This window comes from Leuciscus leuciscus (genome assembly GCF_965113295.1).
Source record: "Leuciscus leuciscus genome assembly, contig: HAP1_SCAFFOLD_728, whole genome shotgun sequence".
Classification (NCBI taxonomy): Eukaryota; Metazoa; Chordata; class Actinopteri; order Cypriniformes; family Leuciscidae; genus Leuciscus; species Leuciscus leuciscus.
This window is the reverse complement of record NW_028118012.1, coordinates 1-24,198: the sequence shown is the minus strand read 5'-3', so window position 1 is coordinate 24,198 and position 24,198 is coordinate 1. Positions and strand designations below refer to the sequence as shown.

The following is a 24,198-nucleotide window of genomic DNA, read 5'->3' as shown; positions in this document are numbered from 1 at the left end:
CTATAGGTCTTCTCCCTTTACGTGAGTTTTTAGTAAGTTTGAATAATAGGCCACGGTTCCCTGTTAGGAAGTATTAAGTGGGTGTTAAATATGGTTTTCATAGGATGGTGAAATTAGGGCCCTAGAGTTCCCATATATAGGTAGGCTATGCATACCCTTTCCCATAGGCCTCCTCTTATGTTACAGTGGTCAGGCTTATATAACAGGTAGTGCCAATCTGTAGTAGTGAACAGGTTGGCTATATGGAAAATTCTCTAGTGAGGCCACCGTTCATCCAAGCACCTAATAGACTTTTTTTTTTTTGGTGTGAGATGGCTTCCTCCCTATCAAAAGTTATTCTACTGAGGCCACCACTCTGACAAGCTCCAGATAGAACTACAAAGTCAAGCATTGGCCCTCTTCGGGCCACCTTGATAGCCACCTTATACTAGAGCAGCAGTTCTCCTCTCACTTTAGAGAGTCGTTGAGATTATAGCCCCTCACGGGGCTGCCTCGATTTCTGGCTAAGGCTTAGTAACTAGGAAACTTCGGCTTGCTAAGCATTCTCGCCTCGAGCCTCTCAGTATCTGAGTGTAGGCTACTTAGAGCTAGAGACCATCAGGATAATTTATTCCTTTAAATCTAGTTGTTCCTAGAACTGGTCTCCTCTTACTACAAGAGTTGTCTAGCCAAGGCCCGCCTATTGCACTAGGTGTAAAAATGCTAGTGGTGTTACAGGGTAGATAGCAACTCTTCAGGATGCCCATCTCTATGATCCGGTCTGTGAGCGATCACTGCCACTATCTACAGTCCTCCCTATCGGATGTCTCCACAAGTGAGGCAAAATATGTTAGAGACTCTGTTTAGGAAACAGACAGGTTGTTGGCAAGACTAGGTCATTAAATTAGACCAGGTCAGCCTCCCTGGTGGCATGTGGGGTTGACTTCATGTCCCCCTCAGAAAGTGACTGGACGGGACTCATTTGGACCCCCTGGCCATATTCTCTTAAAGGATCCCCTTTCACGGAAGTTGTTGGTTCCAAAGCCTTTGAGCAGCCTTGGTAGGCCTTCATTGTATCAGAGGCCTCTTTGAGGCTTATAGCTTGGGCAGTGGCCGTAGGGAATGCTGTCACTGACGTGTACATACTGTATGTGACCCGAAGGGGGAGTGTTTTTGGCATTTCAGTGAAACTGCCATTTTTTAAAGTTTTTTTGTCACAGCCATAATTTGGCATGCACTCCCCTCAGCATGGCAGCGTGGGTAGATCGTTCCCCATAGCATTCTGACGCAGTGCAAGTTCCCTTTTGAAAGGGAACGTCTCAGGTTACGACTGTAACCTATGTTCCCTGAGAACAGGGAACGAGACACTGCGTCTTTTCGCCATGCCTCTGGGATGCCTGCTGAACAATCTCTTCAGATGATAAGTTGTTGACATGTTCTCCAGGCTCCCCTTATATACTTCCGGGTCGCATTAGTGATGATGTCATAGGTTGTCGCCGGACAATAGAATTTCTGTGATTAGATATGCGTTTCAGACACCGGTTCACGCGGAGGCGTTCCCCATAGCGTTCTGACGCAGTGTCTCGTTCCCTGTTCTCAGGCAACATAGGTTACAGTCGTAACCTGAGACGGTTTTCATAAGGGACCTTTGAGCACAAACAATGTACCTGTGGCTGACCTTCTGTGTGTCTTTCTGAAGAGGACGAAAAGAAGTTACGTAAAATTCTCCCGAAAGACTGGGAAGGACCCTTATCTAGGCAAGAAGAGGAGGAGAGAGAGAAGGCAAAAACGAAAAAGTCGGAAGGCGGATTAGAGATGAGTATCACTTATATCGCCTCAAGATGCTTGTTCAATAGAAGTGCTTGCCTGAGGTTTATTAAAGATTTAAAGAGGATTGGTTATGTTTCTCACCAGGGGACGTGTGATTGGTGGATGGTTCTGAAGGTTTGGGTGGAGGCAGTGGGCCATTTCTTTCCTCTTGAACTGGTATCGTCTAAACATTCACACAGAACAGTAAGTACAAATTGTCAGCTTAAAAAGGAATACAAAAGCAAAATTTCAGGGAAAAAAATCTTGATTCTTCTAATTATTATATTTTCATTATGGATGGAAGGATAGGTAGGATCCTCTCTTTGCATATACCTTATCATCTTCATTCTCCTCTTCTTCATTCTCACTAGCATCAACAAAGGCAAATGATTCCCAGCTGATTTTGGCACAAGGCACCTGACCTTGCGAGCTTTGTCCTTGCATTAGGATCCGCCTCTCTGCGGACAGCCACCAATCACAGAGGGCAAGAAGCTCAGACCTCTCAATGCTGCCCAATAGAATCATAGATTCTGTTGAAGGTGAAGTGAGTTCAGAATCCAGTTACAAATGAGCATTAAAATGATGTCAGACACTAGGTTCTGTTCCAAACATACTGTCGAGATAGATCTTGTATAGGTTGTGACTTATTTGAAATTATACAAAGCAGCAACTTCATGTTGCTAGTAACAACATGAGGTTGATAGCTTGCTAGGTTTCAAAACAGACCTTTAGATTCTTTGATTTGAACAAAATAAAAATACATTGCTCACCTAGGTATACTGCATGCAGCTAGGAAAATGCCATAATGAGAGGTTTAATTAGAGTCAGGAAATCGTCTTGACGGCCTACGTGACATTACCTTTTGAGTCAACCAGCGGGAAGGTTTTTAGAGAAGTTGATTCCAACAAATGCAGTACTTCTCTGTATGTAGACTGGGAACATAAAAACTTCACTTTCCTCACCATGATGTCCTCCACAAAGATATTATACTGGCTGCAGGGAAACAGAATGGTAAGACATAGTTTAAAAGGTTAAATTACTCTAGACCGGCGGTTCTCTGTTGGATCACAGGTCTGTTCTGACAACAAGAAAAACTATCCTTAATCCAAACAATATGAAATATTGATCAAATGCAATTAGCCATACAATTAGCCATACATACAAGAGTGTGTAGTTATGATAGCAAAAAAATTGGTGTTTTAAGTTTTAATCAACATTAGGGGTGTAACAATATATCGCGTCACAATATATCGCAATACAAAAACGCAACAATATGTATAGTGGATAGTGACAATATGGGCCCTATTTTAACGATCTGAAACGCAAGTGTCAAGCGCAAAGCGCAAGTAACTTTGTGGGCGGGTCTCGGCGCTGTTGCTATTTTCCCGGCGGGATAAATGACTCTTGCGCCAGGCGCAAATCTAAAATGGGTTGGTCTGAAGTAGCTTCATTATTCATAGGTGTGGTTTGGGCGTAACGTGATATAAACCAATCAGAGCGTCATCTCACATTCCCTTTAAGAGAAGACGCGCTTTTTCCATAGCGGATTGCTATTGTAACGGCAGATTTGCCAGGCGCGCGCCAGGAGCGGTCCACAGCCAAGGAGAGCAATGCTCTCGTCACGGCCGTAAAAGAGATAAGTTACATTGAAATGGAGAAACCCACCCAAATTAGCTTCGGTTAAACAGGCGTATGATAATTTGGGTAAATGTGTAAGCTAGATGTATGCTTTTATAATAAATCGTCTATCAATCAATCAATCAATCAATCAATCTATCTATCTATCTATCTATCTATCTATCTATCTATCTATCTATCTATCTATCTATCTATCTATCTATCTATCTATCTATCTATCTATCTATCTATCTATCTATCGTAATAATGTATGATTTGCAAAAATGAAAACTGCTGCTTCTGTGTAGATGAGAGAATCAAAGTGTATGCGCGTTGTGCACACGCTACATTGATTATGGCCAAGCATGCGCCCTTAAAATAGCATATGAATAACATGCGCAACGCGCCACTGACTTTAAACAATTTTTTCCTGGTTAGTGGCGCAATTGTTTTCTAAACCTGCAAAATAGCATGAAGGAACGTTTGCGCCGGAACACGCCTCCTCTTTGCGCTGAACCGCCCCCGGGAGCGCAAGTGTATTTCCTAACTTACCGACGTGCTTCTGTGGAGGGAAAAGTCCGCTTTGCGCCGGTGCAAAATAGGAATGATACATGCGTCGGTGTACAAAGTCACTTGCGCTGGGTGCAAGATAGGGCCCTATGTATTGTGTATAGTTCACCCAAAATTAAATTACTGAGTGAGAAAAAATTCAAGTTTACAGAGTTGTAGTGTCAGTACTACATTAAACTACTATATATAATGTTGAATATAATGTATAATAATGCAATGGGGGAATATTTGTGGGTCCTGATTATGCCAAATGTCTGATGTTACCAGTAAAAAACATTATTGGCCAACATTATTTTAAATATATCTAGTCAGTGACAGAGTGTAAGATTATTCGTCTGAAATAATTCTGTATTTTCAGCTTCAGAATCATGAATATTTTTATTCTGGTGTCACCATTGTCCTGTGCATTGTGTTACCCGCCCTAAGTCCAAGTCTATTCATTTACAATTATTTTCAATGTAATACCAAATTTAGCATTTTAATCAACAGTACATTTTTTGTTAACCTTTTACCATATGTCTTTATATTATCGCAATAATATCGTATTGTGAGTTCAGTATCGTCATATGTACCGAATCGTGACATGAGGGTATCGTTACACCCTTACTCAACATATTACTACTACGGATTGCACAATATATCAGTGCCATAATGGCAAATATTAAAGATTTAATTAGCTATTAGTCGATACTGTGTGTATATATATATATATATATATATATATATATATATATATATATATATATATAAATGAGCACATTGCCAATGCACTTCATAACTTCATATTAATGTTAAAGGCACACTATGCAGTTTCTGTTTTTCTCAAACAGCGACCCCTAGAGTCACTGTGGAGTACCTGTATTTAACGTTACTGTCGTAAATACCAGTCACGCAGAGCCATCTCTGCACTCTTCCGACCGCGCTTTCTTCGTTTTCTTCGTTGACTCTGCCATGATTCACGTCTGAAATGCATGCTAGTGTCTTCCATAGAGTCTACTTCATATGTGATGTGATCTGGGAAAACCCACCACATGGTGAAATTTTACCTATTACAGGTTTTGATATCATATGGAAGCTGGTATCAAGCCCTTTCCAAATCTGTTTTTATTTTTATCATAGTTTGTTGGTAGCAAAGGTTATGTTTATCTGAAGTCGGCCGATTGCTATGATTTTCTGGAACGGAATATTGAGAAAAACAGGTTTAATTAACTGTCACCGTCGGGACGTTTGGCGCTCTTTTTTTTAAACAGGATTGGCGTGAAATGCGCACTAATACACATTCACTGTACATGTTATGTGGTTTATTTTATAGGTAAACTATCTTTGTAGTGTTAAGAGACGGACAGGTGTATGGGATATACGGCGATTGTTTGTTTTTTTTTTCACCTCTGCCGGGCGTTAGAGAAAATGGTCGCATAGAATGCATTAGAGAAAGAGAGTATTTTCAGCTTGACACTATCGCTGTTCCCCTTCGTAAAGGGAACTCCCGCTGCATCGATACTCGATACTTTGGGGTCATGCCGAGGGCATTCCCCAAAGTATCGAGTATCGATGCAGCGTCTCGTTCCCTACTCAGGGAACGAGGGTTACATACGTAACCCGAGACGTTTTTCTGCACTAAACAAGGGAATTTTGCCAAGATATTTTCAGAGATAAGAGAAAAGATGTTATAGAATAATAATTTAATGAAAAAAAAATTGACAAAAAACTGACATTCAAACTATTTTGGAATTTATTGAAAACGGCCCAGCGCGACATCCGACGGGTTTTCCCAGATCGCATCACATATGTTATTGATGTATGTGACGTCGTGCCGTAAAGCAAGTCGTGATTCTCAAACCTGCATTGCTGGTTTTGCCAGCGGCATCCCCCCCTGCTTTGCTATCGGGATGATTCGCCCTACTACAAGTTCGTTTACCATCGAAATGATTTCGAAGCTGTTATATTAAAGGGATAGTTCACTTTGAAATTAATTTTTGGTATGTTTTAGCTTACCTCAAAGGCATCCAAGATGTAGGTGTCTTTTTTTTCGGAGTAGTTTCAATTTTGATATTTTTAGGTCAAACCGTTCTTGTCTGTCAGTCATATAATGCAGGTCTATGGTCACTGTCTCAAAACAGCATGCACAAAGTCCAAATTAAACAATTCCCCATCGTCCAAATTAAACAATTCCCCATCGTAAGTACACATTGATGGCTTAAGACACGAAACGAGCGGTTTGTGTGAGAAAACGAACAGTATTTATATAGTTTTTGTCCTCTTGTAAACACACCCACCCAAATGATCAGAGGACGCGGGTGCTTCGGTCTGCGCAAGCGCCGGAAAGCGCCGGAAAAGGTCAGAGGGCGCGGGCGCTTCGATCTGCGCAAGCGCCGGAAATTATCTCTCGTGAATCCACACTGTCTATTACTATTATTATTATTATTAGGCTAGTAGTAGTAGTAGTATCATTGACTGCACCCTAATGAGTAGTACACATAGTTTCACATTGGTTTGACTAGCAGCTGCTTAGTATAGGCTACACATATCTTCTCTTCTTATAACATATCTTATAACTCTCTCATGTAAAACCATTCTTACCAAATATATGGTGCAGAAATACATTTTATTGCTCATTTCATGTAATGCCAGCTTTACAAATACAAAGGACACATACAAAGACGTTGTTCACATACCTCCGTTGGATGAGAAAACACCATAGGCACAGCTGATGATGTCAGTACTATGCGATCCTCTCCTTGGTTTATAAAATCATCAGGGGAAAAATGATCGCTGCAGACCCTCCTCAACTTTAGTACGTTTATGGGTGTGTTGATATCCAGCCGAAGAGCGATCAACCATAACTTCAAGAGGGAAGGATTATAAATTGGGAATTCGTGAAAACTCACCACTCCCGGATGAGTTTGCGCGAGCATACGAAATTGTTTTCTTTTACGTCGGTTTAAACATCCTGGATAAGCGCAAATTAGAACCATTTCGATTAGCCGTCTTACCTACAATCTCTGTTCTGTGTAAACAATGAGTGACGTACACGCGCGAGAGATTATTTATGGCGCTTGCGCAGATCGAAGCGCCCGCGCCCTCTGACCTTTTCCGGCGCTTTCCGGCGCTTGCGCAGACCGAAGCACCCGCGTCCTCTGATCATTTGGGTGTGTGTGTTTACAAGAGGACAAAAACTATATAAATACTGTTCGTTTTCTCACACAAACCGCTCGTTTCGTGTCTTAAGCCATCAATGTGTACTTACGACGGGGAATTGTTTAATTTGGACGATGGGGAATTGTTTAATTTGGACTTTGTGCATGCTGTTTTGAGACAGTGACCATAGACCTGCATTATATGACTGACAGACAAGAACGGTTTGACCTAAAAATATCAAAATTGAAACTACTCCGGAAAAAAAGACACCTACATCTTGGATGCCTTTGAGGTAAGCTAAAACATACCAAAAATTAATTTCAAAGTGAACTATCCCTTTAAGGTACAAATCTTGCATAGTGTGCCTTTAAGTCTTCAGCGTTGGATTTTAATGACATTTTTGTTTGCTTTTCTTTGTACCATAAACAGTTTTTGCACTGTGTTGGGTCACTACTTGATGTGCAATGTAAACTCTGGGTCCTGAAGGTATATTAAAACGCAGAGCTGTCCTTGATAAAGAGGTATGAATAGCCCAAATCTAATGAGTGTTGAGAGGCTCAGTGTTAGCTGGAAAGGTGCCAAGGCTTCATGTTGCCGCCCCTCGTTGACAAGTGTATTTACTAATGGCTCCCGCTGCTAATGAATCACAAGGACTCTGAGGTGCTGTCAGCATGTGAGGGTGAGGTAACCTGGCTGCGCTGTGAGCCAAGCTGGTTTGTCTCATGCGTGGAGCCACAGTGGTGACGTTTGCAATGTCTGCACACCTTATGTGGCCGAAGCCCAGTTCGGGGAGATAGGGCAGCTTCTTGACCTGGATGATGGAGTCGTACAGTGATGGTTGCAGACCTTGAGCTACCATGTTGGCCAGTATGACGGCGACCATCATGGGAAGGATGTGAGAGATCTGACCGGTCAGCTCGAAGCAGATCACTGCGGTGGAAACGGTGTGAGTGACGGCTCCCGTCAGCGCCGCCGCACCTTCACGGTAAGAGAAAAGAATAGACCGATAGAGTAACAGGATAGAAAGATGAAATGCTATAAGACAGGGTTATGACAGGAGTGACAATGACAGAGAGAGTATGGACACATGCAGTGGAAGATCAGAGACTGAGAAGATGGGACAGGACTGACATCATCAACACAGTATGAGCAAACATTAGGAAATAGTGGTGGATCGGAAGAGGAGGAAAGGATGACTGACCAATGACAGCGTACCCTCCAGGGATGATGCGGTACAGTATTCCATCAAACAGGATACCGTGAGGAAAGAGAGTTGCCATGATCTCACCCACTAAACGACCAAATGCAGCACCTGTAAGAGAAACGTCGGATAATATATGATCCCAGTGTATCATTGATCAAATAAAAAACTAAATGTGGTAGGCTGAGTTCTATGTGTAAAGTTAATTTACATATTTACAGTGTGATCAAAAAGTTTATTGTATTTGATATACAATATATTATGTATATATGTATATTGTATTGTATATGTTTTTAAGTGAAGTGAAATTAATTATTTAATAAGTGATTTTTGGATAATCAACATTCATATGTAAATGTACCCAAGTTAATCAAAAGTAAATTTTTCAGCAGCAGCTCTTTTGCCTGATGTTGTTAAAAAAAAAAAAAAAATCTTCAATGCAGTATGTTAAAATGATCCTTAAATAAATCCTAATGAATCCATAAATAGCAGTCATCAATAAATGAATAATACCTAAGACCTACCCAATACAAAGACAGGCATGAAAGCTCCAGACGGGATGGGCATCGTGGTGGAAACTGCAGACATCCAGAACTGTGAGATGAATAATAATGTTTTCACACGATTGCCTTAATTCTAAAATCTCTTTCAGCACAAGCACAACCTACCAGCCTAACTCAAGAGAAAAATGATTGCTTCAGCAGCTTCAAACATGACAGAAGGAGGGAGATAATGACTGTCCTGAATAAAAGCAGGTTTTGTTGAAGCCATCTACTGGCTACTGATATGATAACTAAAGCCAATGTCAGTGCAGTGCTTTTCTAGTGTTTTAAAGTGAAAAACACTGTAAGTATACAGAAAGTGCACGTACTGTTAAATAAAGTACAACCATTACTTTAATTAAAGCTTGTTGAGTAGCTGTGGCACTTTATGCTAGACAAAGATACGTGAAAAAACCCAACATAGTTAAAGACAACAGAAGGACCTTAAAACAGTGAAGATAAATAACAGATGATGTGAACAAGAGATTGAAAAGGACCAACCTTCATGATAAAGAAGAGAATAAGAATGACAAAGATGCTGACGTCAGGGTGAAACCACACAGCAGAGCGACCGAGACCAGGGGGGAGAGAGGAACCCCATATTTTAGTCCAGGTGAAGTTATCAAACAGAGAGTTAATGCACTCCCTGGGCATCAGCTGTGGAATAATACCATCAAATTTAAACCACATTTAAAACCAAATCAAATAATCTATTTCAAAAATACAACCAAACTATGACACACTTTCAAGACTGTCTGAATGAAAGACCATAAACATCAGCGCAGTGGTTCTCAACCTTTGTGACTCCAAAGGCCACCATTCTCCACAACAATATCTGCTATAATGGCAAAGTTTCGTTTTTTAAAAAAACTTATTTTAATTGGTGGACACTCCTAGTTTCTGTGGATTAAATTGTAAGATTACAGAAGTTTTATGTTGATAAAATCTGAATGTTCTTTAGGGTTCCCACTCATTTTAACCAATGAATTTCCATGATTTTCCCAATTGTTCTAGATTTACTTGATAAGGATTAAGAATAAGGATTTTTTTTTTAAATGTATTTTACAAAAAATTTTAATAATGCTTGGCACAATGTATACTCATTTTAAAAATGCCCATGTAAATCCTCCCTTTCAAGAGGATGCAGCATCATGCTGGAGTTTGTGCTGGAGTTCCTTCAAGAGCGTCTCTCAACAGGACTGGCTCCAGCAGCCTTAAAGGTATATGTGGCTGCTATTTCCGTTAGCCACATTTCTTTGGACGGAGCCTCGGTTGGGAGGCACCCCTTGGTGTCTCGGTTCTTGTGCGGAGCCAGATGGTTGAGGCCTATCTGCCGGTCGCGAGTTCCCTCCTGGAACATAGCATTGGTCCTAGGAGCCTTAACGGTAACCCTAACCCCACTTGAGCCCTTTGAGTCAGTCTCAGAAAAAATGAAGACTCTCAAAGTGTCTCTGTTATTAGCATTAACATCATCCAAGAGACTCTCTTGAAGAGAGCAAGAGACCTCCAGACCCTTTCCGTAGCCTCCTCCTCCATAGACCAGGCAATGTAAGAGTTATTTTGCACCCCAGATCGGACTACATTCCGAAAGTACCTTCTGTGGCTCCTCAGCCGGTCACTCTCCAGGCTTTCTTTCCTTCGCCTCATGAGACACTGGAGCAAGAAAGCCTGCTTTGTCCGGTCCATGCTCTGAGGATCTATGTCTACCGCTCAGGCCAGTGGCGTAGATCCTCTCAGCTTCTGGTACGCTTTGGTGGTCGCAAAAGAGGTAATGCGATCACCAAGCAGCATATGTCACATTGGATTTCAGATGATATCACCCTCTCCTATGAAGTGCACAAAATGGCTTTGCCTCTAGGGGTCAGGGCCCACTCCAATAGGAGTGTAGCATCTTCCAAAGCTCTTGCGAGGGGTGCACCTTTATAGGATGTTTGTGCTGCGGCAGGCTGGTCCTCTCCGCACACATTCATCAGGTTCTACAGTTTGGATATGGATTCAACCCTAGGATCCTGAGCCCTTCAGTGTTGACCCAAGTCCAATCTGCGCTCAGCAAGCATCTGCGCCTATACACGGCCTTGTGGGCAGACTCGGTTACCAGCTCATGTGGACAAGGTTACAAATGTAACTGAGAGGTTCTTTAAAGACAAAAAACAGTTGTTGAGGGTATGAATTAAAATATGAAATATCTTGATTTAAACTTTTTTTTTTTTTTTTTTTATCATCTTGAGGCCCACCTGGAAGTTTGCTGAGGCCCTCTGGTTGAGAACCACTGCATTATAGCATGAATCCTAATTTTTTTGTTATAACAATGAACAAAATTGTACTGTTAATTGTTAACCAAATCTGACCTCTCCAGCCATGAACTGCCCAAAGCCTGGAGGGAATGTCAGTGTCGTAATCACTAATGTCACAACAGCAGGGAAAATCAGCCGGCTGAGAGAGAAAATATGACACATATTGCAAGTATTTTGTTAGTAGACACATTTGAAAGATTGTAATTGCAGCAAAAGAACTCTCAAACGAGTACTACATACTCCCATAATAATGCTAAAAAAGTTAATACTAAAGCTAATATTGTCTGTTGTCATTTGGTGCTTTTTTTTCTCTTACTGTTTTGTTAGGAATCGTGTGAGAATGTTAGGTCTTCTCATGAACAGGATAACTTGACGGTTCAGGTAAACAAAGAAAGCTCCCAGAAACCCACAAGAAATCCTGCGGGTAAAAAAGTAACAAAGACAAAGCTGGCAGAAATCACATCATTCTAGCCATCCAAATCATTCTGGCCTTTTCAGTTTTATAATAAGACAAGATAATAAATTAGACAGATACAGTGAAAGGATTGCTGAATTGTTTCTGATCAATGTAAACACAATTATTATGTAATATAATAGAGTATAATACCTGTAGAATAACTTCATCAAATAGCAAAAGATGATGTTTTAACAAATCAAATATAATACCAACATCTGGTCGCTTTGGTCAGCTGACAATAATACAGAATGTAAAGTGCTGTGTGCTCAGGTCTACTAGTGTGTCAAGGGTTACAGTATGGCACACACACACACACACACTTCAGGATTGTGCCCTCACCACGAACAGCACGCTTTTGCCCCCGCACTCTCACCCAATAATGGCGAACGCCGGGAGCTCCTGCAGGTCAAAAGGAAAATCCATGCGGAAGTTGGTGCGGAAGAGAGCAGTGATGGTGACTGAAACAATACCAATGGAAGAGAAACGTCATCTCATCTGGCATATGATCATCTCAAGGCTATTAAGACTTTCACTCAGGAATATTATTTAGTATCCCACCTGCATCCTTATTGAACACAGACAGCACTCTGAAAATAAAAGCACTGAATGTCGCAGCAAAGTAGCCCCTCCAGTAGTTTCTCACAGCAAAATAGGTTGATGTAACTTCAATGCTAAACAAAACACCTGGACAAACAAAATAAACATTTAGAAGGGTCTACTGTCATCTACATCAGGGATTTTCAAACTTTCTGATGCCAAAGACCACAAATATGATGATAAAATAGGAACACTACCGTTCAAAAGTTTGGGGTTGGTTAGACTTTTTTTATTTTTTAAAGTCTATTATATCCACCAAGGCTGCATTTATTTGATAAAAAAATACAGTAAAAACAGTTATATTGTGAAATATTATGATGATTTAATATATATGTTTTCTATTTTATAATATATATATATATATATATATATATATATATATATATATATATATATATATATATATATATATATATAAAAAATTATTCCTTTGTGTCACGTATATGTTTAATTCTAGTTCCTGTTTCCTTGTTTCCTGTTCTCATTTTCCCGCCACTAGTTTGTTTCTATGGTTGTTAATTAGTTCCCCACACCTGTTCTGTCTCTACCTTGATTACACAGTTTGTATTTAAGCCTTGAGTTCACCTTAGTTATTTGTCCTGTATTGTCTGAGTTTAACGTAGTTGTGTGTCTTGTTTTCTTTGTGTGTTCTGTTGTGATTTAATAAATACTGTTTATTTTTGGGTTCTCTATTGTCGTGCAAATATACAGTGTGACACTGTAATGGCAAAGCTGAATTTTCAGCATCATTACTCCAATGTCAGATTCATTCTAATATGCTGATTTGGTGCTTATGTAATATTTTTTTATTCATATTTTTCAGGATTCTTTGATAAATAGAAAGTTCAAAAGAACAGTATTTATTTTAAATATAAATATTTTGTACCAACGTAAAAGTTTTTACTGTCACTTTTGATCGATTTAATGATCCTTGCTGAATAAAAGTATAAATTGTTTTGGGCAAAAAAAATTAAATAATCTAAAATAAAATAAAAAACCTGACCCCAAACTTTTGAACGGTAGTAGGCTATGTTAAATTAAGTGTATTACTTTAGTTGTTTAACCTTTGTTAGATTTATACTTAAAACGAAGTTTGACAATGATGTTTAGACACAAAAATAAATATCAAGTTCAGTCATGAAACTCTACATGGCACAAGCTGTTTTTTTTTTACATGCAATCTGCAAGCATTCACATGATTATCGCATGGCACAAGGTGATTGTCCTCTGCTAATCCTGCAGCCAATGAGATTACTTGCTCAACTGGTTCATTGTTTGCTGTAACCAAGTCCTGCAGCGTGCTATCAGAGTTCCTCTCAAATCCTCCACCTCCCCCAGCTCCACATGCCTAGATCTGCTACAGGATTTATGTCTGTCTATTTATGCAGCAGCAGCAGTGTGTCTGTGTATCTATTAGCAGTTGCAAGTCCATACTTGCTCTGCAGCAGCAATAATCACTAGCAGATCTAGTCAGCCAAGACCAAAACATTAAGACAGCCATATATATTCAATAACATGCTAAAACTATTCAGAAAGTTATCATGATTTATACTGATTAATGTTAAGAAAAAACTAGAAAATGCCTGTGCACCATGCACTTTACCTCCAAGAGGGGTTCCAAAACAGCATCCAACCCCTACGGCACAACCCACTGTGAGGATGTCTGTATAACAATATGGGCTCTACTGACACAGGCATACAAACAAAGGCAAGCAGACACAGTTGAGGGTACAGGTGGGTGAAGGTGGAAATAATTCATGGTAATATAAATGCCCTGGATGATAAATAAGCATTGTCAGCAGCACTGTCCTCAAAAATAATGTGTAATAAAAAAAACTCTGCCTTGCCACCTGATGATAAACGAGCATTCAGCATTTTATGAATGGAGATGCCAAATATGCATCACAGGATCTCCATGCACTTCTGCTTACCTGATAGACTCCAGAGAAGAAAGACATAAACTTGCTGAGCACAGCTGCACAGATACTGGCTATGTGAACAAAGGGACCCTAATGCATAAAAATAGCACAATTTAAAGGTTAGAATGCTGAGGCCAGTCAAGTTGACACAACTGGCACTCAAGCCCAAATCACTGTGCATTTTGTAAATATGAAATGGCAAATTGTACCCCTGTGTATGTTACATGGGACTTTAAAATCAAAAATAAAATCAAACCTCTTTGCCAACTGGCAAACCACTGCCCAGGCCAGCAGTGAGTCCCACCACCTTCGCAATAAATGCCTTGAGTGTCAAATATTCCTTCAGCACAACACCTCTGAGTATGGTTTTCAGCTCTGGAATACCAGAGCCTGAGGGAAAAAAATAAGAGTTAGTAGAGAAACCAACAAAACAATCAAATTATGAAATTATGCCTGTGAATTATTTTTAAAAAATCAATGTGAAAAGTCTTTAAACAAATTTAAATATGATAATGAATATGGATCGTGTACACTATACTGTATATAGAAAAGTCAGCTGAAACTGATCATAATGTAATCTGCAGCTTTGTTTCCCAACCTTTTTCATCGACACCAAACCAGAAATGTGTTCCAACATATACTGGACTTCTTTAAAAAGGGACTTTTTATGTTTCTTTTATGGTTATGGATTGTGATTTTTTTTTATGTATACAGTATATAGGTTAAGTTATGTCTTTACTGTATATCTTTATTGAGGAAAAACATTGTATATTTGTTACATTTTAGCTCTTAATTTTTGTTAAATCTCCTTTTTATTTATATGGTCAAGTACTAATTTAGAATCTAATTTTGAAATTCTGGAAAACTGTAATAAGTGGAGAAATTAACAAATAAAGGGAACAGAAGAAACCGATTAAAGTCATTCATTCAAAATGGACAATTCTTATTATTTTATGGAATATTACAGTATTTATTATAAATTATTTATCTGTGCACATCATTATTATTATTTTTTCATGTGCCCTCATGATTTTTATTCAAAATCCCTCCCTTCAACAACATCTCTTATCTTCTCTGATGACGTTGAGGAAAGTTTGGCGATCTGTCACTAACATGAACATGACCAATAGGAAAATCATCCAATCAATTCCTGATGGACAAAATCAAGTCCTGCCCTAAATATTTTTCTTGTTCGAGAAGTCGTTTCACTTGGATATATGTCACAATAAGAAAGCAAAGACTATCACAACTTCTGTTTCATGCTGACTTTAACCTTTTGACAGACAAATGTTTCAGATCAGAGAAGATCAGAGAAAATCTCTCCCTGTAACCTGGTTGGGAAGATCTGGATGGTGTTTTTAAAGTGATTGCATTGGATAAACCAGGAGGTGGCATTGTTGAGTAGTAAACAGTGTAAAGCAGTTACAGTAGTAGTGTAAGAAAATAAAAATATGTTGCTGGTAAGTTTTAGGGACACAGAATACAGTAAGGGTGCTTCCAAAAGACGGACACAGTGTATGTAGACACCTTAATGAAAAACTGAGATTATATAAAGAGGCAAGATCCAAAATTAACTCACCAAGCACCTAATGGCAGAAAAGAATTGAGTATGATTTTCCAACATTTGCCACAAAAATAACTAAATGATTCCTTTGTTATAAGGACAAAACTGTTTTTTAGTCTCAATAGGGGAGGCAAAAACATCATTTTAAACTCTGCTATAAAGCTAAAAGATCTGCAAAGAATAAAAATAGGATATAAATAAAAAAAATTAAATAAAAAGCAGAAGGTGTATGAAAAATAATAAATTATCAAATTAAAAACAAAGGGGAACAGCGAGACTACACACCAATGGCCTGAGGAGCGACCAGGTGGCAGAAGAGGGAGGCAAACAAGATGAGCACCATGGGATAGAAAACCCAGACCAGGTACTGCAGTGGGATGTTTCCCCTCAACTCCCCATAAAACCACTTATAGGCTGAGAAACACAGAGAAGGACAGAAGTGATGGAGCACGTGCGGTAGAGAAAGAGCAAGACAAATGCCAGCCATATAGAGAAGTTTTAGAAATGAGAATTGGGGAAAACATGGAAAAGTGGCACAAGAATGTGGGTTATATCAGTTAAAGGAAAAATAGAACAGGGGAAATTAAATTTGACTTTAAATAGCTACAACATATAAGCAAAATTCATCAACAGAAGAATAAAGCAAATGAGAAGGTGGGGAATTCTGGGTAGTGTAGTACCTTGTAGACTCTTGGCACTAGCATAATCCATGGTCCAGCTAACTAATGCCATGGTAATACCCAACAACACCAGAAAGATCCAGTCTTCTCCCAATTTAGAGACGAGGAACTTCTGTACTCGAGCCACGCAGTCTGGGAAAACATTATAATTCATATCAGATTCCAACCTTGAACATATTTCGTATCTGCTTGTGCAAGGCTCATTATTATTGACCTCTGCACTTGGAGTAGGAGCGGCGTTTCTTGAATGAGGAGGTTTGGGCCTGCTCCTCCTCCTGTGTGTCATGAATGCTCCCTCTCTCCAGGTGATGGTGGCTGTGATGGCGACTTCGGCTGAGACTCCGCCCATGGTGACCGTGATGGTGGTGTCCATGATGGTGGAGATGTCCATGGTGGTGATGTCCATGCTTTTTTCGCTGTCTCTCCATCAGAAGGCGAGTGGCCTCTCTCCGCTGGGACCCACCAGGGTGCTCTCTGTACTCTCCATACAGCTGATCACAGAAGAAATAACAAGGTTTTGTTACATGAACGATCAGTAGATAAATAGCAGACACATTTATCCGAAGCAATTTACTCGGATAATCCCCCTGGATCAACCTAAACTGGCATATTGGTATCTCACAGACTGCACCTTGCAAGGTTTGGATGCCCTTTCGGTAGGGTTAATATAGGGATAGTTGACCCAAAAATGAAAATTCAATACACAAATTCCATCATTTACTCACCCTCAAATTGTTCTAAACCTGTATTAATAAAAAAAATTCTGCTGAACACAAAAGAATATATTTTGAAGAATGTCAGTAACTAAACAGTTGATGGGCCCCATTGACTTCTATTGTAATTTTTTTAATACTTTTGAAGTCAGGGGGTCCATCAATTGCTTTATAGGTTTGGAAAAACTCGAGGGAGAGTAAATGATGACAGAATTTTCCAAAGCCTAAATAAAAATGATATGGTAACATAAACAAAATTAAATACTAAAACATTCAAACTAAAATGGAAAATATAAAAATAAAAAATATTTCAAAATATTATATATCCAATGATACAGTTAAATTATTTCCCACTCCAACACAGAACCTCTTCAGTGCAGATATGCAAGACAAACCACAGTGTTATCCTTTCAAATTTGTCCGAACAGAGTACATTTGAGAACTATTTGTATGTGCTTTTAATATTCCTCACTAATGTGGTTACATCATAATTTTTTCCTTCCGAAAAAAATAAATAAATAGTAAGACATCGCCTTCATCTTCAAAACAACACCCGAAAGGTGACAGAGGAGAGGGAGTCCAAAAATAGAGGGAAATCTTCTTGACATGCTTCGAGTAAGTCCACTGGTCTATATTTAGATTTATAGGCTAATCATCCGGATAAGATCAAGACATCTGGAAAACACATTTCCCGTGTCTCCATTCCCACCACTTTTTCTAAAACACACACAGACACACACAGACACACACGCACACACACACACACACACACACACACACACACACACACACACACACACACACACACACACACACACACACACACACACACACACACACACACACACACACACACACACACACACACACACACACACACACACACACACACACACACACACACACACACACACACACACACACACACACACACACACACACACACACACACACACACACACACACACACACACACACACACACACACACACACACACACAACACACACAACACACACGTACACACAGTAATTTGCCCTGGAAAAAACCCCACAACAACTCTAACTGAAATCTATTAGTGAGACTGATAGACCTATGCGTCATTTTAGAAATGTAATGAAGTAAACAATGAAAGTTAGATGTGATGTTAAGTGCTAAAAACTTCAATCATCTAACTTGAGACAAAACTTGATCAAATATGTTTACAAAAAACATGAGATAAAGGTTGAATTGAATAAAGGTGATAAACATGCAGAACTTGTCATCTATGCTTGGTCAGCCAAAAGAAACTGAAAATGGGACACTTTCTGGCCAACATTGCAGCACTTCTAATGTTATTGTCTTTTTTATAGCTTACAGTGTAAGTTCAGCTCCGGAGGCTTCCTCAGCACTTGTTTACACAGTAATACGAACAGTAGCAATGGCGTCGTTTTTACCGTATCAATTCGAGCCCGAGTTCTCATCCTTTGGAAGTGCATGCAAAGTGGATTTGCAGCAAAAACAGTGTCTTCTCGACATGTCAACAACATGGACCAAACTCTTCCGGGCCACAACTACTCTTCTGGGCTACAACTACAGTGTTTGAGGGTCAAAGTAGATGTTCTTTGTGGGCAGCCAATAAAGAATAAAGGCAGGCATTATGCAAATTTGTTACAAACCTATGTAGGTTTGTGCAGGAAGCAAGACTGGAATTACTGATGACTCGTTCAGATTAAATTATTTATTTTGAGAGATGTAACTCTTTCAACTGTTACTGTGCTTTGGTAAGAGAAAAAAAAAATCTTACATACCACACACACATTATATAGTCCATTTGCTCTCCATTTAACCTTGCTGCAATCTAGGAGAGACAACTAAAGCCCTATTCGGACGGGACTAGTTTAACATGGAGAAGTGGGGTATAATTACCGGAGCTTCTCTGTGATTTTAGTCCCGTCCGAATGTGTCATCTCAGTAATCATTACGGACAATGTCAGTCAAGATTTTTTACCTTCAGTAAAAGGTCTGGAAAAATTACCTCAGGTAATACTAATCCCGTGCAAATAGACAGGCTGTAAATATGTACGTAAATATTTCGTAATTTCCTGTTTAAAACTAGTTTTCCGCGTTTTTTTAAAATATGGAGACGCTTGAAAAAGCATTCAGTTGCGTTCTAGACGCTGGGACAAGTCTGTGGCAAAACTCAAGTGTTTTCCACATACCATTCAGATCAGAAAGATGATCGAAAGCACTTGTTAGAGGCACAAAACATCTTTTAGCGTTAGGTAAGTGCCTATTACCAACACGATCCAATCTGAAGTTAATTAATACGTCGTTCGACACAAAAAGTATTCTTGTCGCTTCATTAAAATAAAGGTTGAACCACTGGAGTCACATGGACTATTTTGTCTTTACTACGTTTCTGGGCCTTGAAAGTTGCAATGACGTTGCAATCTATGGGGGGTCAGAAACCTCTCGGATTTCATCAAAAAATATCTTAATTTGTGTCCCGAAGATGAACGAAGGTCTTACAGGTTTGGAACGACATGAGGGTGAGTAAGTAATGACAGAATTTTTTAGTGAACTAAACCTTTAAAGAAATCTCATTTGTGACTTTAGAAATATATAAGCTATACATTTAAAATATATATGGCTTAAAACCATTCCTCTGTGGTTTATTATTTTTCAGAGGATATTAAACTTGTTTCTGTATGTGTTACTATTTGCAGTTTTATTAAAGCACTCACTTTCAGCTTTGGAATGGGCCCATGTAGATGATAGGTTTATCGTGTATCTCTCTATAACACATCTCTCTCGCTCTCATTCCACGCATCTATCTAGTTACTTTCACCCGTTCCCACAGTACATGTTATCCCTTGGTTTCTCCATATTTCACCCCCTCCTTCCCAGTCTGCTTCTACACCTCCGGCCTTCTACACACCCCCCTTGCTGACCCCCTGTCCGCCATATATTGGAACTACCCCCTTTCTACCCAGGGCCTGCAATACTAGCCGGTGGGTTAATAATAGCTTTGGTGTGACCCAATGATCACAGTCACACTTCCCCATACACCTTTCTGTGGATCTTTCTTTCTTCCAATTTGTCCATCTATCTCTCAAGGACTCCCAAGGAAAAGTTGGAAACCTATTATCAGACAACACTGTCATGCACTGGAGCACTAACAGCAAATGGCAATGTGTGCAGCTCACACATTCATGTATGTAAATCACTATCAAAGATACTACAAACAAGTAATTCCTATCAGAAAGGGCTAATGTGCTGAAGCTAAAGCGTATTGGAAGAGGTGTTTGATGGCATGCTGCTGTGCTTTTGGTCATGTTGATGGCTGTATGGGAAGACTTTTGAGGCAATTGTCATGGTGTCATCACCAGATGTTATGTAAAGTCATATGTAATTATGTTGAAGGTCTTCTAAAATAGATGTTCTTCCCATGCTCTGATGACCGCACTTGTCAACATATCCCAATATGCCTGGCCATTGTGTTGAGGCTCTTTCATTCAGCTAACTTTGCTAAATGTACACTTCAGCAATACAATGTAAAAAAAGAAAAAAAAAGAATGACCGCATGTGTGGAACAAGAAGTGTTGTTATTTTTTAACTAAAACTAAAATTAAAATACATAAGCTTAAAGGTGAAGTACTAAAATTACTAAAACCAAAATGGAAATAAAAAATTAATTAAATCTAAACAGAAACCTTCAGAATTACTGAAATGAATTAAAATGACTAAAACAAAAGAAAAGTTAAATCAAAATATTAATGAATCCTAAAATAATACTAAAAAACACCGGAAACGATTGAGATTCAACCAGAACTGTGCTCTAAAATAACATATCACTGTAAATACGGCTAAAGCCCTGTTTGCACTGACTGTGATTAGCTTGAGACGTTTATGTGATGTTGGTTGCTACAGCAGCCATTTCTATTGTAACATTCAACTATTTCACGTGATCAAAGTCTACACTCCCACTAGGATTCGCTGCATAGAATCTCTATTCATTTACATAAAGTTGAACTCTCAGAAATCAAGAGATCAAACAAAAAATGAATAACTTCTAGTTTTTTTGTTGTTGCTGTAAATCCCTGTCAGTGTTAAGTACACTCTTGGTGACCCATAACGCAAAATATGCTTATTGATAAAACATTTACACACATTTTCTCTAGCTCATTCAATCAATGATACATACTTTTTCTCGAGCTCATTCAATCAATGTTACATATACTGCTCAGTAAATCACAGTGACACAGGGACTCACAAAAGATGACCTTAACTGCTTAAAGAAGAAAGCAATACTACCTTATTTATATTACACTCTGAACAAGATATATTACCAACACCATTTCAAATGCTCAAATGTTCAACCTCGTAAAAGAAGCCCATACATTTCTTCTGCCCTTCAGTCAAAGCAGAAATCACACCAGCCGTTGGAGCTCAAGGGACCACATTGCTGCCCTCCTATGACAGGCTGGAATTAAGGAACACATTTATAATTTATGATGGGGTTTCCACTTACACTAACACTACCATTCAAAAGTTTGGGGTCAGTAAGATGTAAAAAATAGATAAAAGAAATTAACAAATGTATTCAGCAAAGATGCATTAAATTGATCAAAAGGTACAGTCATGCCATTTATACAAAGGATTTCTATTTCAAACAAAAACTGTTCTTTTGAATCTTCTATTAATCAAAGACTCCCGTAAAAAGCATCATGGCAGCACAAATATAAAGTTTTAGATGGCGCAGGCTTAGGTCCTTAACTCAATCTGCTTGCAATCACATCAGTCTCTATTGGGCACAGCTGATTGGTTCACTTCCTGCTGTATCAGTAGCCAATGAGATCGCTTATCAAACTTGGTCAGCATTTGCTAAAGCAGTGCAGCGCGCTTTCAGACATCCTACACCTTCCCCAGCTCCACCTGTAGATGTGCTATGGGTAATTCATGTATGCTATTTTTTTACAGCAACAGCATGTCTTACTGGCTCACAGTAGTGTGTCATGCATGTATGTATTGGCAATAGCAAGTCCTGTACTTGTTCTACAGCAGCAGATCTATTCTGCCAAGACCAAATATATCAACATAGTCATACCCATTACCATGTCAAATACTCAGAGTTGACAGAACTGTTTTCAAGATTGATAATAATAAGAAATGTTTCTTGAGCAGCAAATCAGCATAGGATGATTTCTGAAGGATCATGTGACACTGAAGACAGGAGTAATAATGCTGAAAATTCAGCTTTGATTACATGGAATAAATTATATTTTAAAATATATAAAAATAGAAACATTTATTTTAAATTTCACAATATTACTGTTTTGACTTCTTCCAAAAATCTTAAATTATTATACCGCCCCCACACTTTTGAATGGGTTTGTAGTTTTTGTAGTTTACAATGTATATTTGGGCGATTTTTCGATTAGTCTTTTTGTCTTTAAATCTTGGAAAATATATCTATTTCTATATCTTCTATCTGTCATCTATGTTAAAACATTTATCACGTCTTGAAATAATTATCTGATCATGGTTTTGTTCAACTTTTTTTTTTTTTACTTGTTAGAAAAAGTGCAAAGTAGACTTTCCCTGATTTTAATACTTTTATGCAGAGAATTCAAAAGTCAATCTCAAAACAGAAATGAAGAAAAACTGATTAAAAGAGAATTTCCAGAATTGAAGAATCGCTCATTTTAATTTAACCTCCTATTTAAAGTCACCCTATAGCATGGACTGGGTTTTTGTCAAACTTATTCAAAGAACAAAAAAAGGTAGTACAGACTACAGATGTCCTCAGATAAACAAGAGATTGAGTAAACAGCTGCACTTTCCCGCGAGTTCTGCAGCAGCACAGTGACTCAAAGCATACAAGTCATGCAGATTGTGCAACATCTTTGAGATCATATGATTTCAAATGACAGAAGAACAGCAATTCACAACTGTCTAAAGAGTAACCAGAAAGAAGAAAAGGTGAGGGAGAGAAAGAGAGAGAGAGAGAGAGAGAGAGCAGAGACAGAGATGGTGACTGACCACGGTCTGCTGGTATCTCAGAGCCTTCCTTTGCGACGCATCTGCAGCCATTGACACACTGTCACTGACCCAAAAATAAACCGCCTGTCTGTCTTAGCATTCCCACCCTGGGGTGGCACGGACTGAGGGAGAGAGGGCACGCACAAGTTCTCTCACTCGATCTTTCTTTCCTGTTTTCCACATGCACAGACATCTCCCTCTCACACACCTTCTCATTTGGTGCAACACAGCAGACCAAGTTGCCTAACTAAGCTCCGTGTGCATACATGGGTGTATGAGGACGAGCATGTGCTTGGGGCATGTACATGCGTTTGTGTATGTGTGTGAGAGGTTGTAAGTTACAAAGAGAGCATGGATGCCAAACTAAACCCATCTACCCCTTAATTAGTGAGGCCGGTTTGTTTAATAGTGGCCGATGCTGTCACCCCAGGCAACAAACTAAGGCTATGATCACCTGTTCATTTGGAAAGAGGCACAGTAAGGGTTTGAGCAGCCAAGGGAACTCCCCGTCCCCCATGAAACATGATGAGGGGAAAACAGGGAGGACCAAATCGGCCAGTTCCATATCCGATTCACACTTTTCATCAGTGATGTTCACACGAACATTAAGCAATACAGTTAATGCCACAAATAGACAGTTTTAGCTTTGAATAATCTGGATAAGAGGACAAGAAGAGTATAACATTTATAAAACGGGGTGGTAGTGGCGCAGTGGATAAGACACATGCCTTTGGTGTGAGAGACCCGGGTTCGAATCCACTGTGAGACACCAATGTGTCCCTGAGCAAGACACTTAACCCCTAGTTGCTCCAGAGGCGTGCGACCTCTGACATATATAGCAATTGTAAGTCGCCTTGGATAAAAGCGTCAGCTAAATGAATAAATGTAAATGTAAATGTAAAACTGTTGGCATCTATTTGTTATGGTTTTGAATACTGCCACAAACTTCAAAATATGTTCTTGATTATGTAGGCTGTAGTTGTCATGAACTGTCAGTTTAGATTTCATTCTCATGGACTTTTAGGGAACGTTTACACGACAACGATATGCTTAAAACGGAGAAGTTTTTCCTTTGAGTTTTCCGCGTAGACGACA

At 39.2% G+C, this 24,198-nt stretch overlaps 1 protein-coding gene across 1 annotated transcript; it reads right to left on the bottom strand.

The window, feature by feature from the left end:
- Positions 1-1,890: 1,890 nt before the first annotated feature.
- LOC309491925 (chloride channel protein 1-like) lies at positions 1,891-23,407 on the bottom strand (the record flags this gene model as incomplete). The annotated part of the gene is made up of 18 exons (XM_082190955.1): positions 23,104-23,407; positions 16,582-16,858; positions 16,368-16,499; positions 15,973-16,101; positions 14,380-14,513; positions 14,136-14,213; positions 13,808-13,886; positions 12,166-12,291; positions 11,981-12,065; positions 11,467-11,568; positions 11,205-11,289; positions 9,358-9,513; positions 8,839-8,908; positions 8,315-8,425; positions 7,878-8,091; positions 2,648-2,781; positions 2,122-2,318; positions 1,891-1,972 (listed from the first exon to the last, which is right to left on the bottom strand). Coding segments are annotated over exons 1-18 (2,242 nt in total), but the record flags the coding sequence as incomplete, so codon positions are not given.
- Between the last annotated feature and the right edge of the window lie 791 nt (positions 23,408-24,198).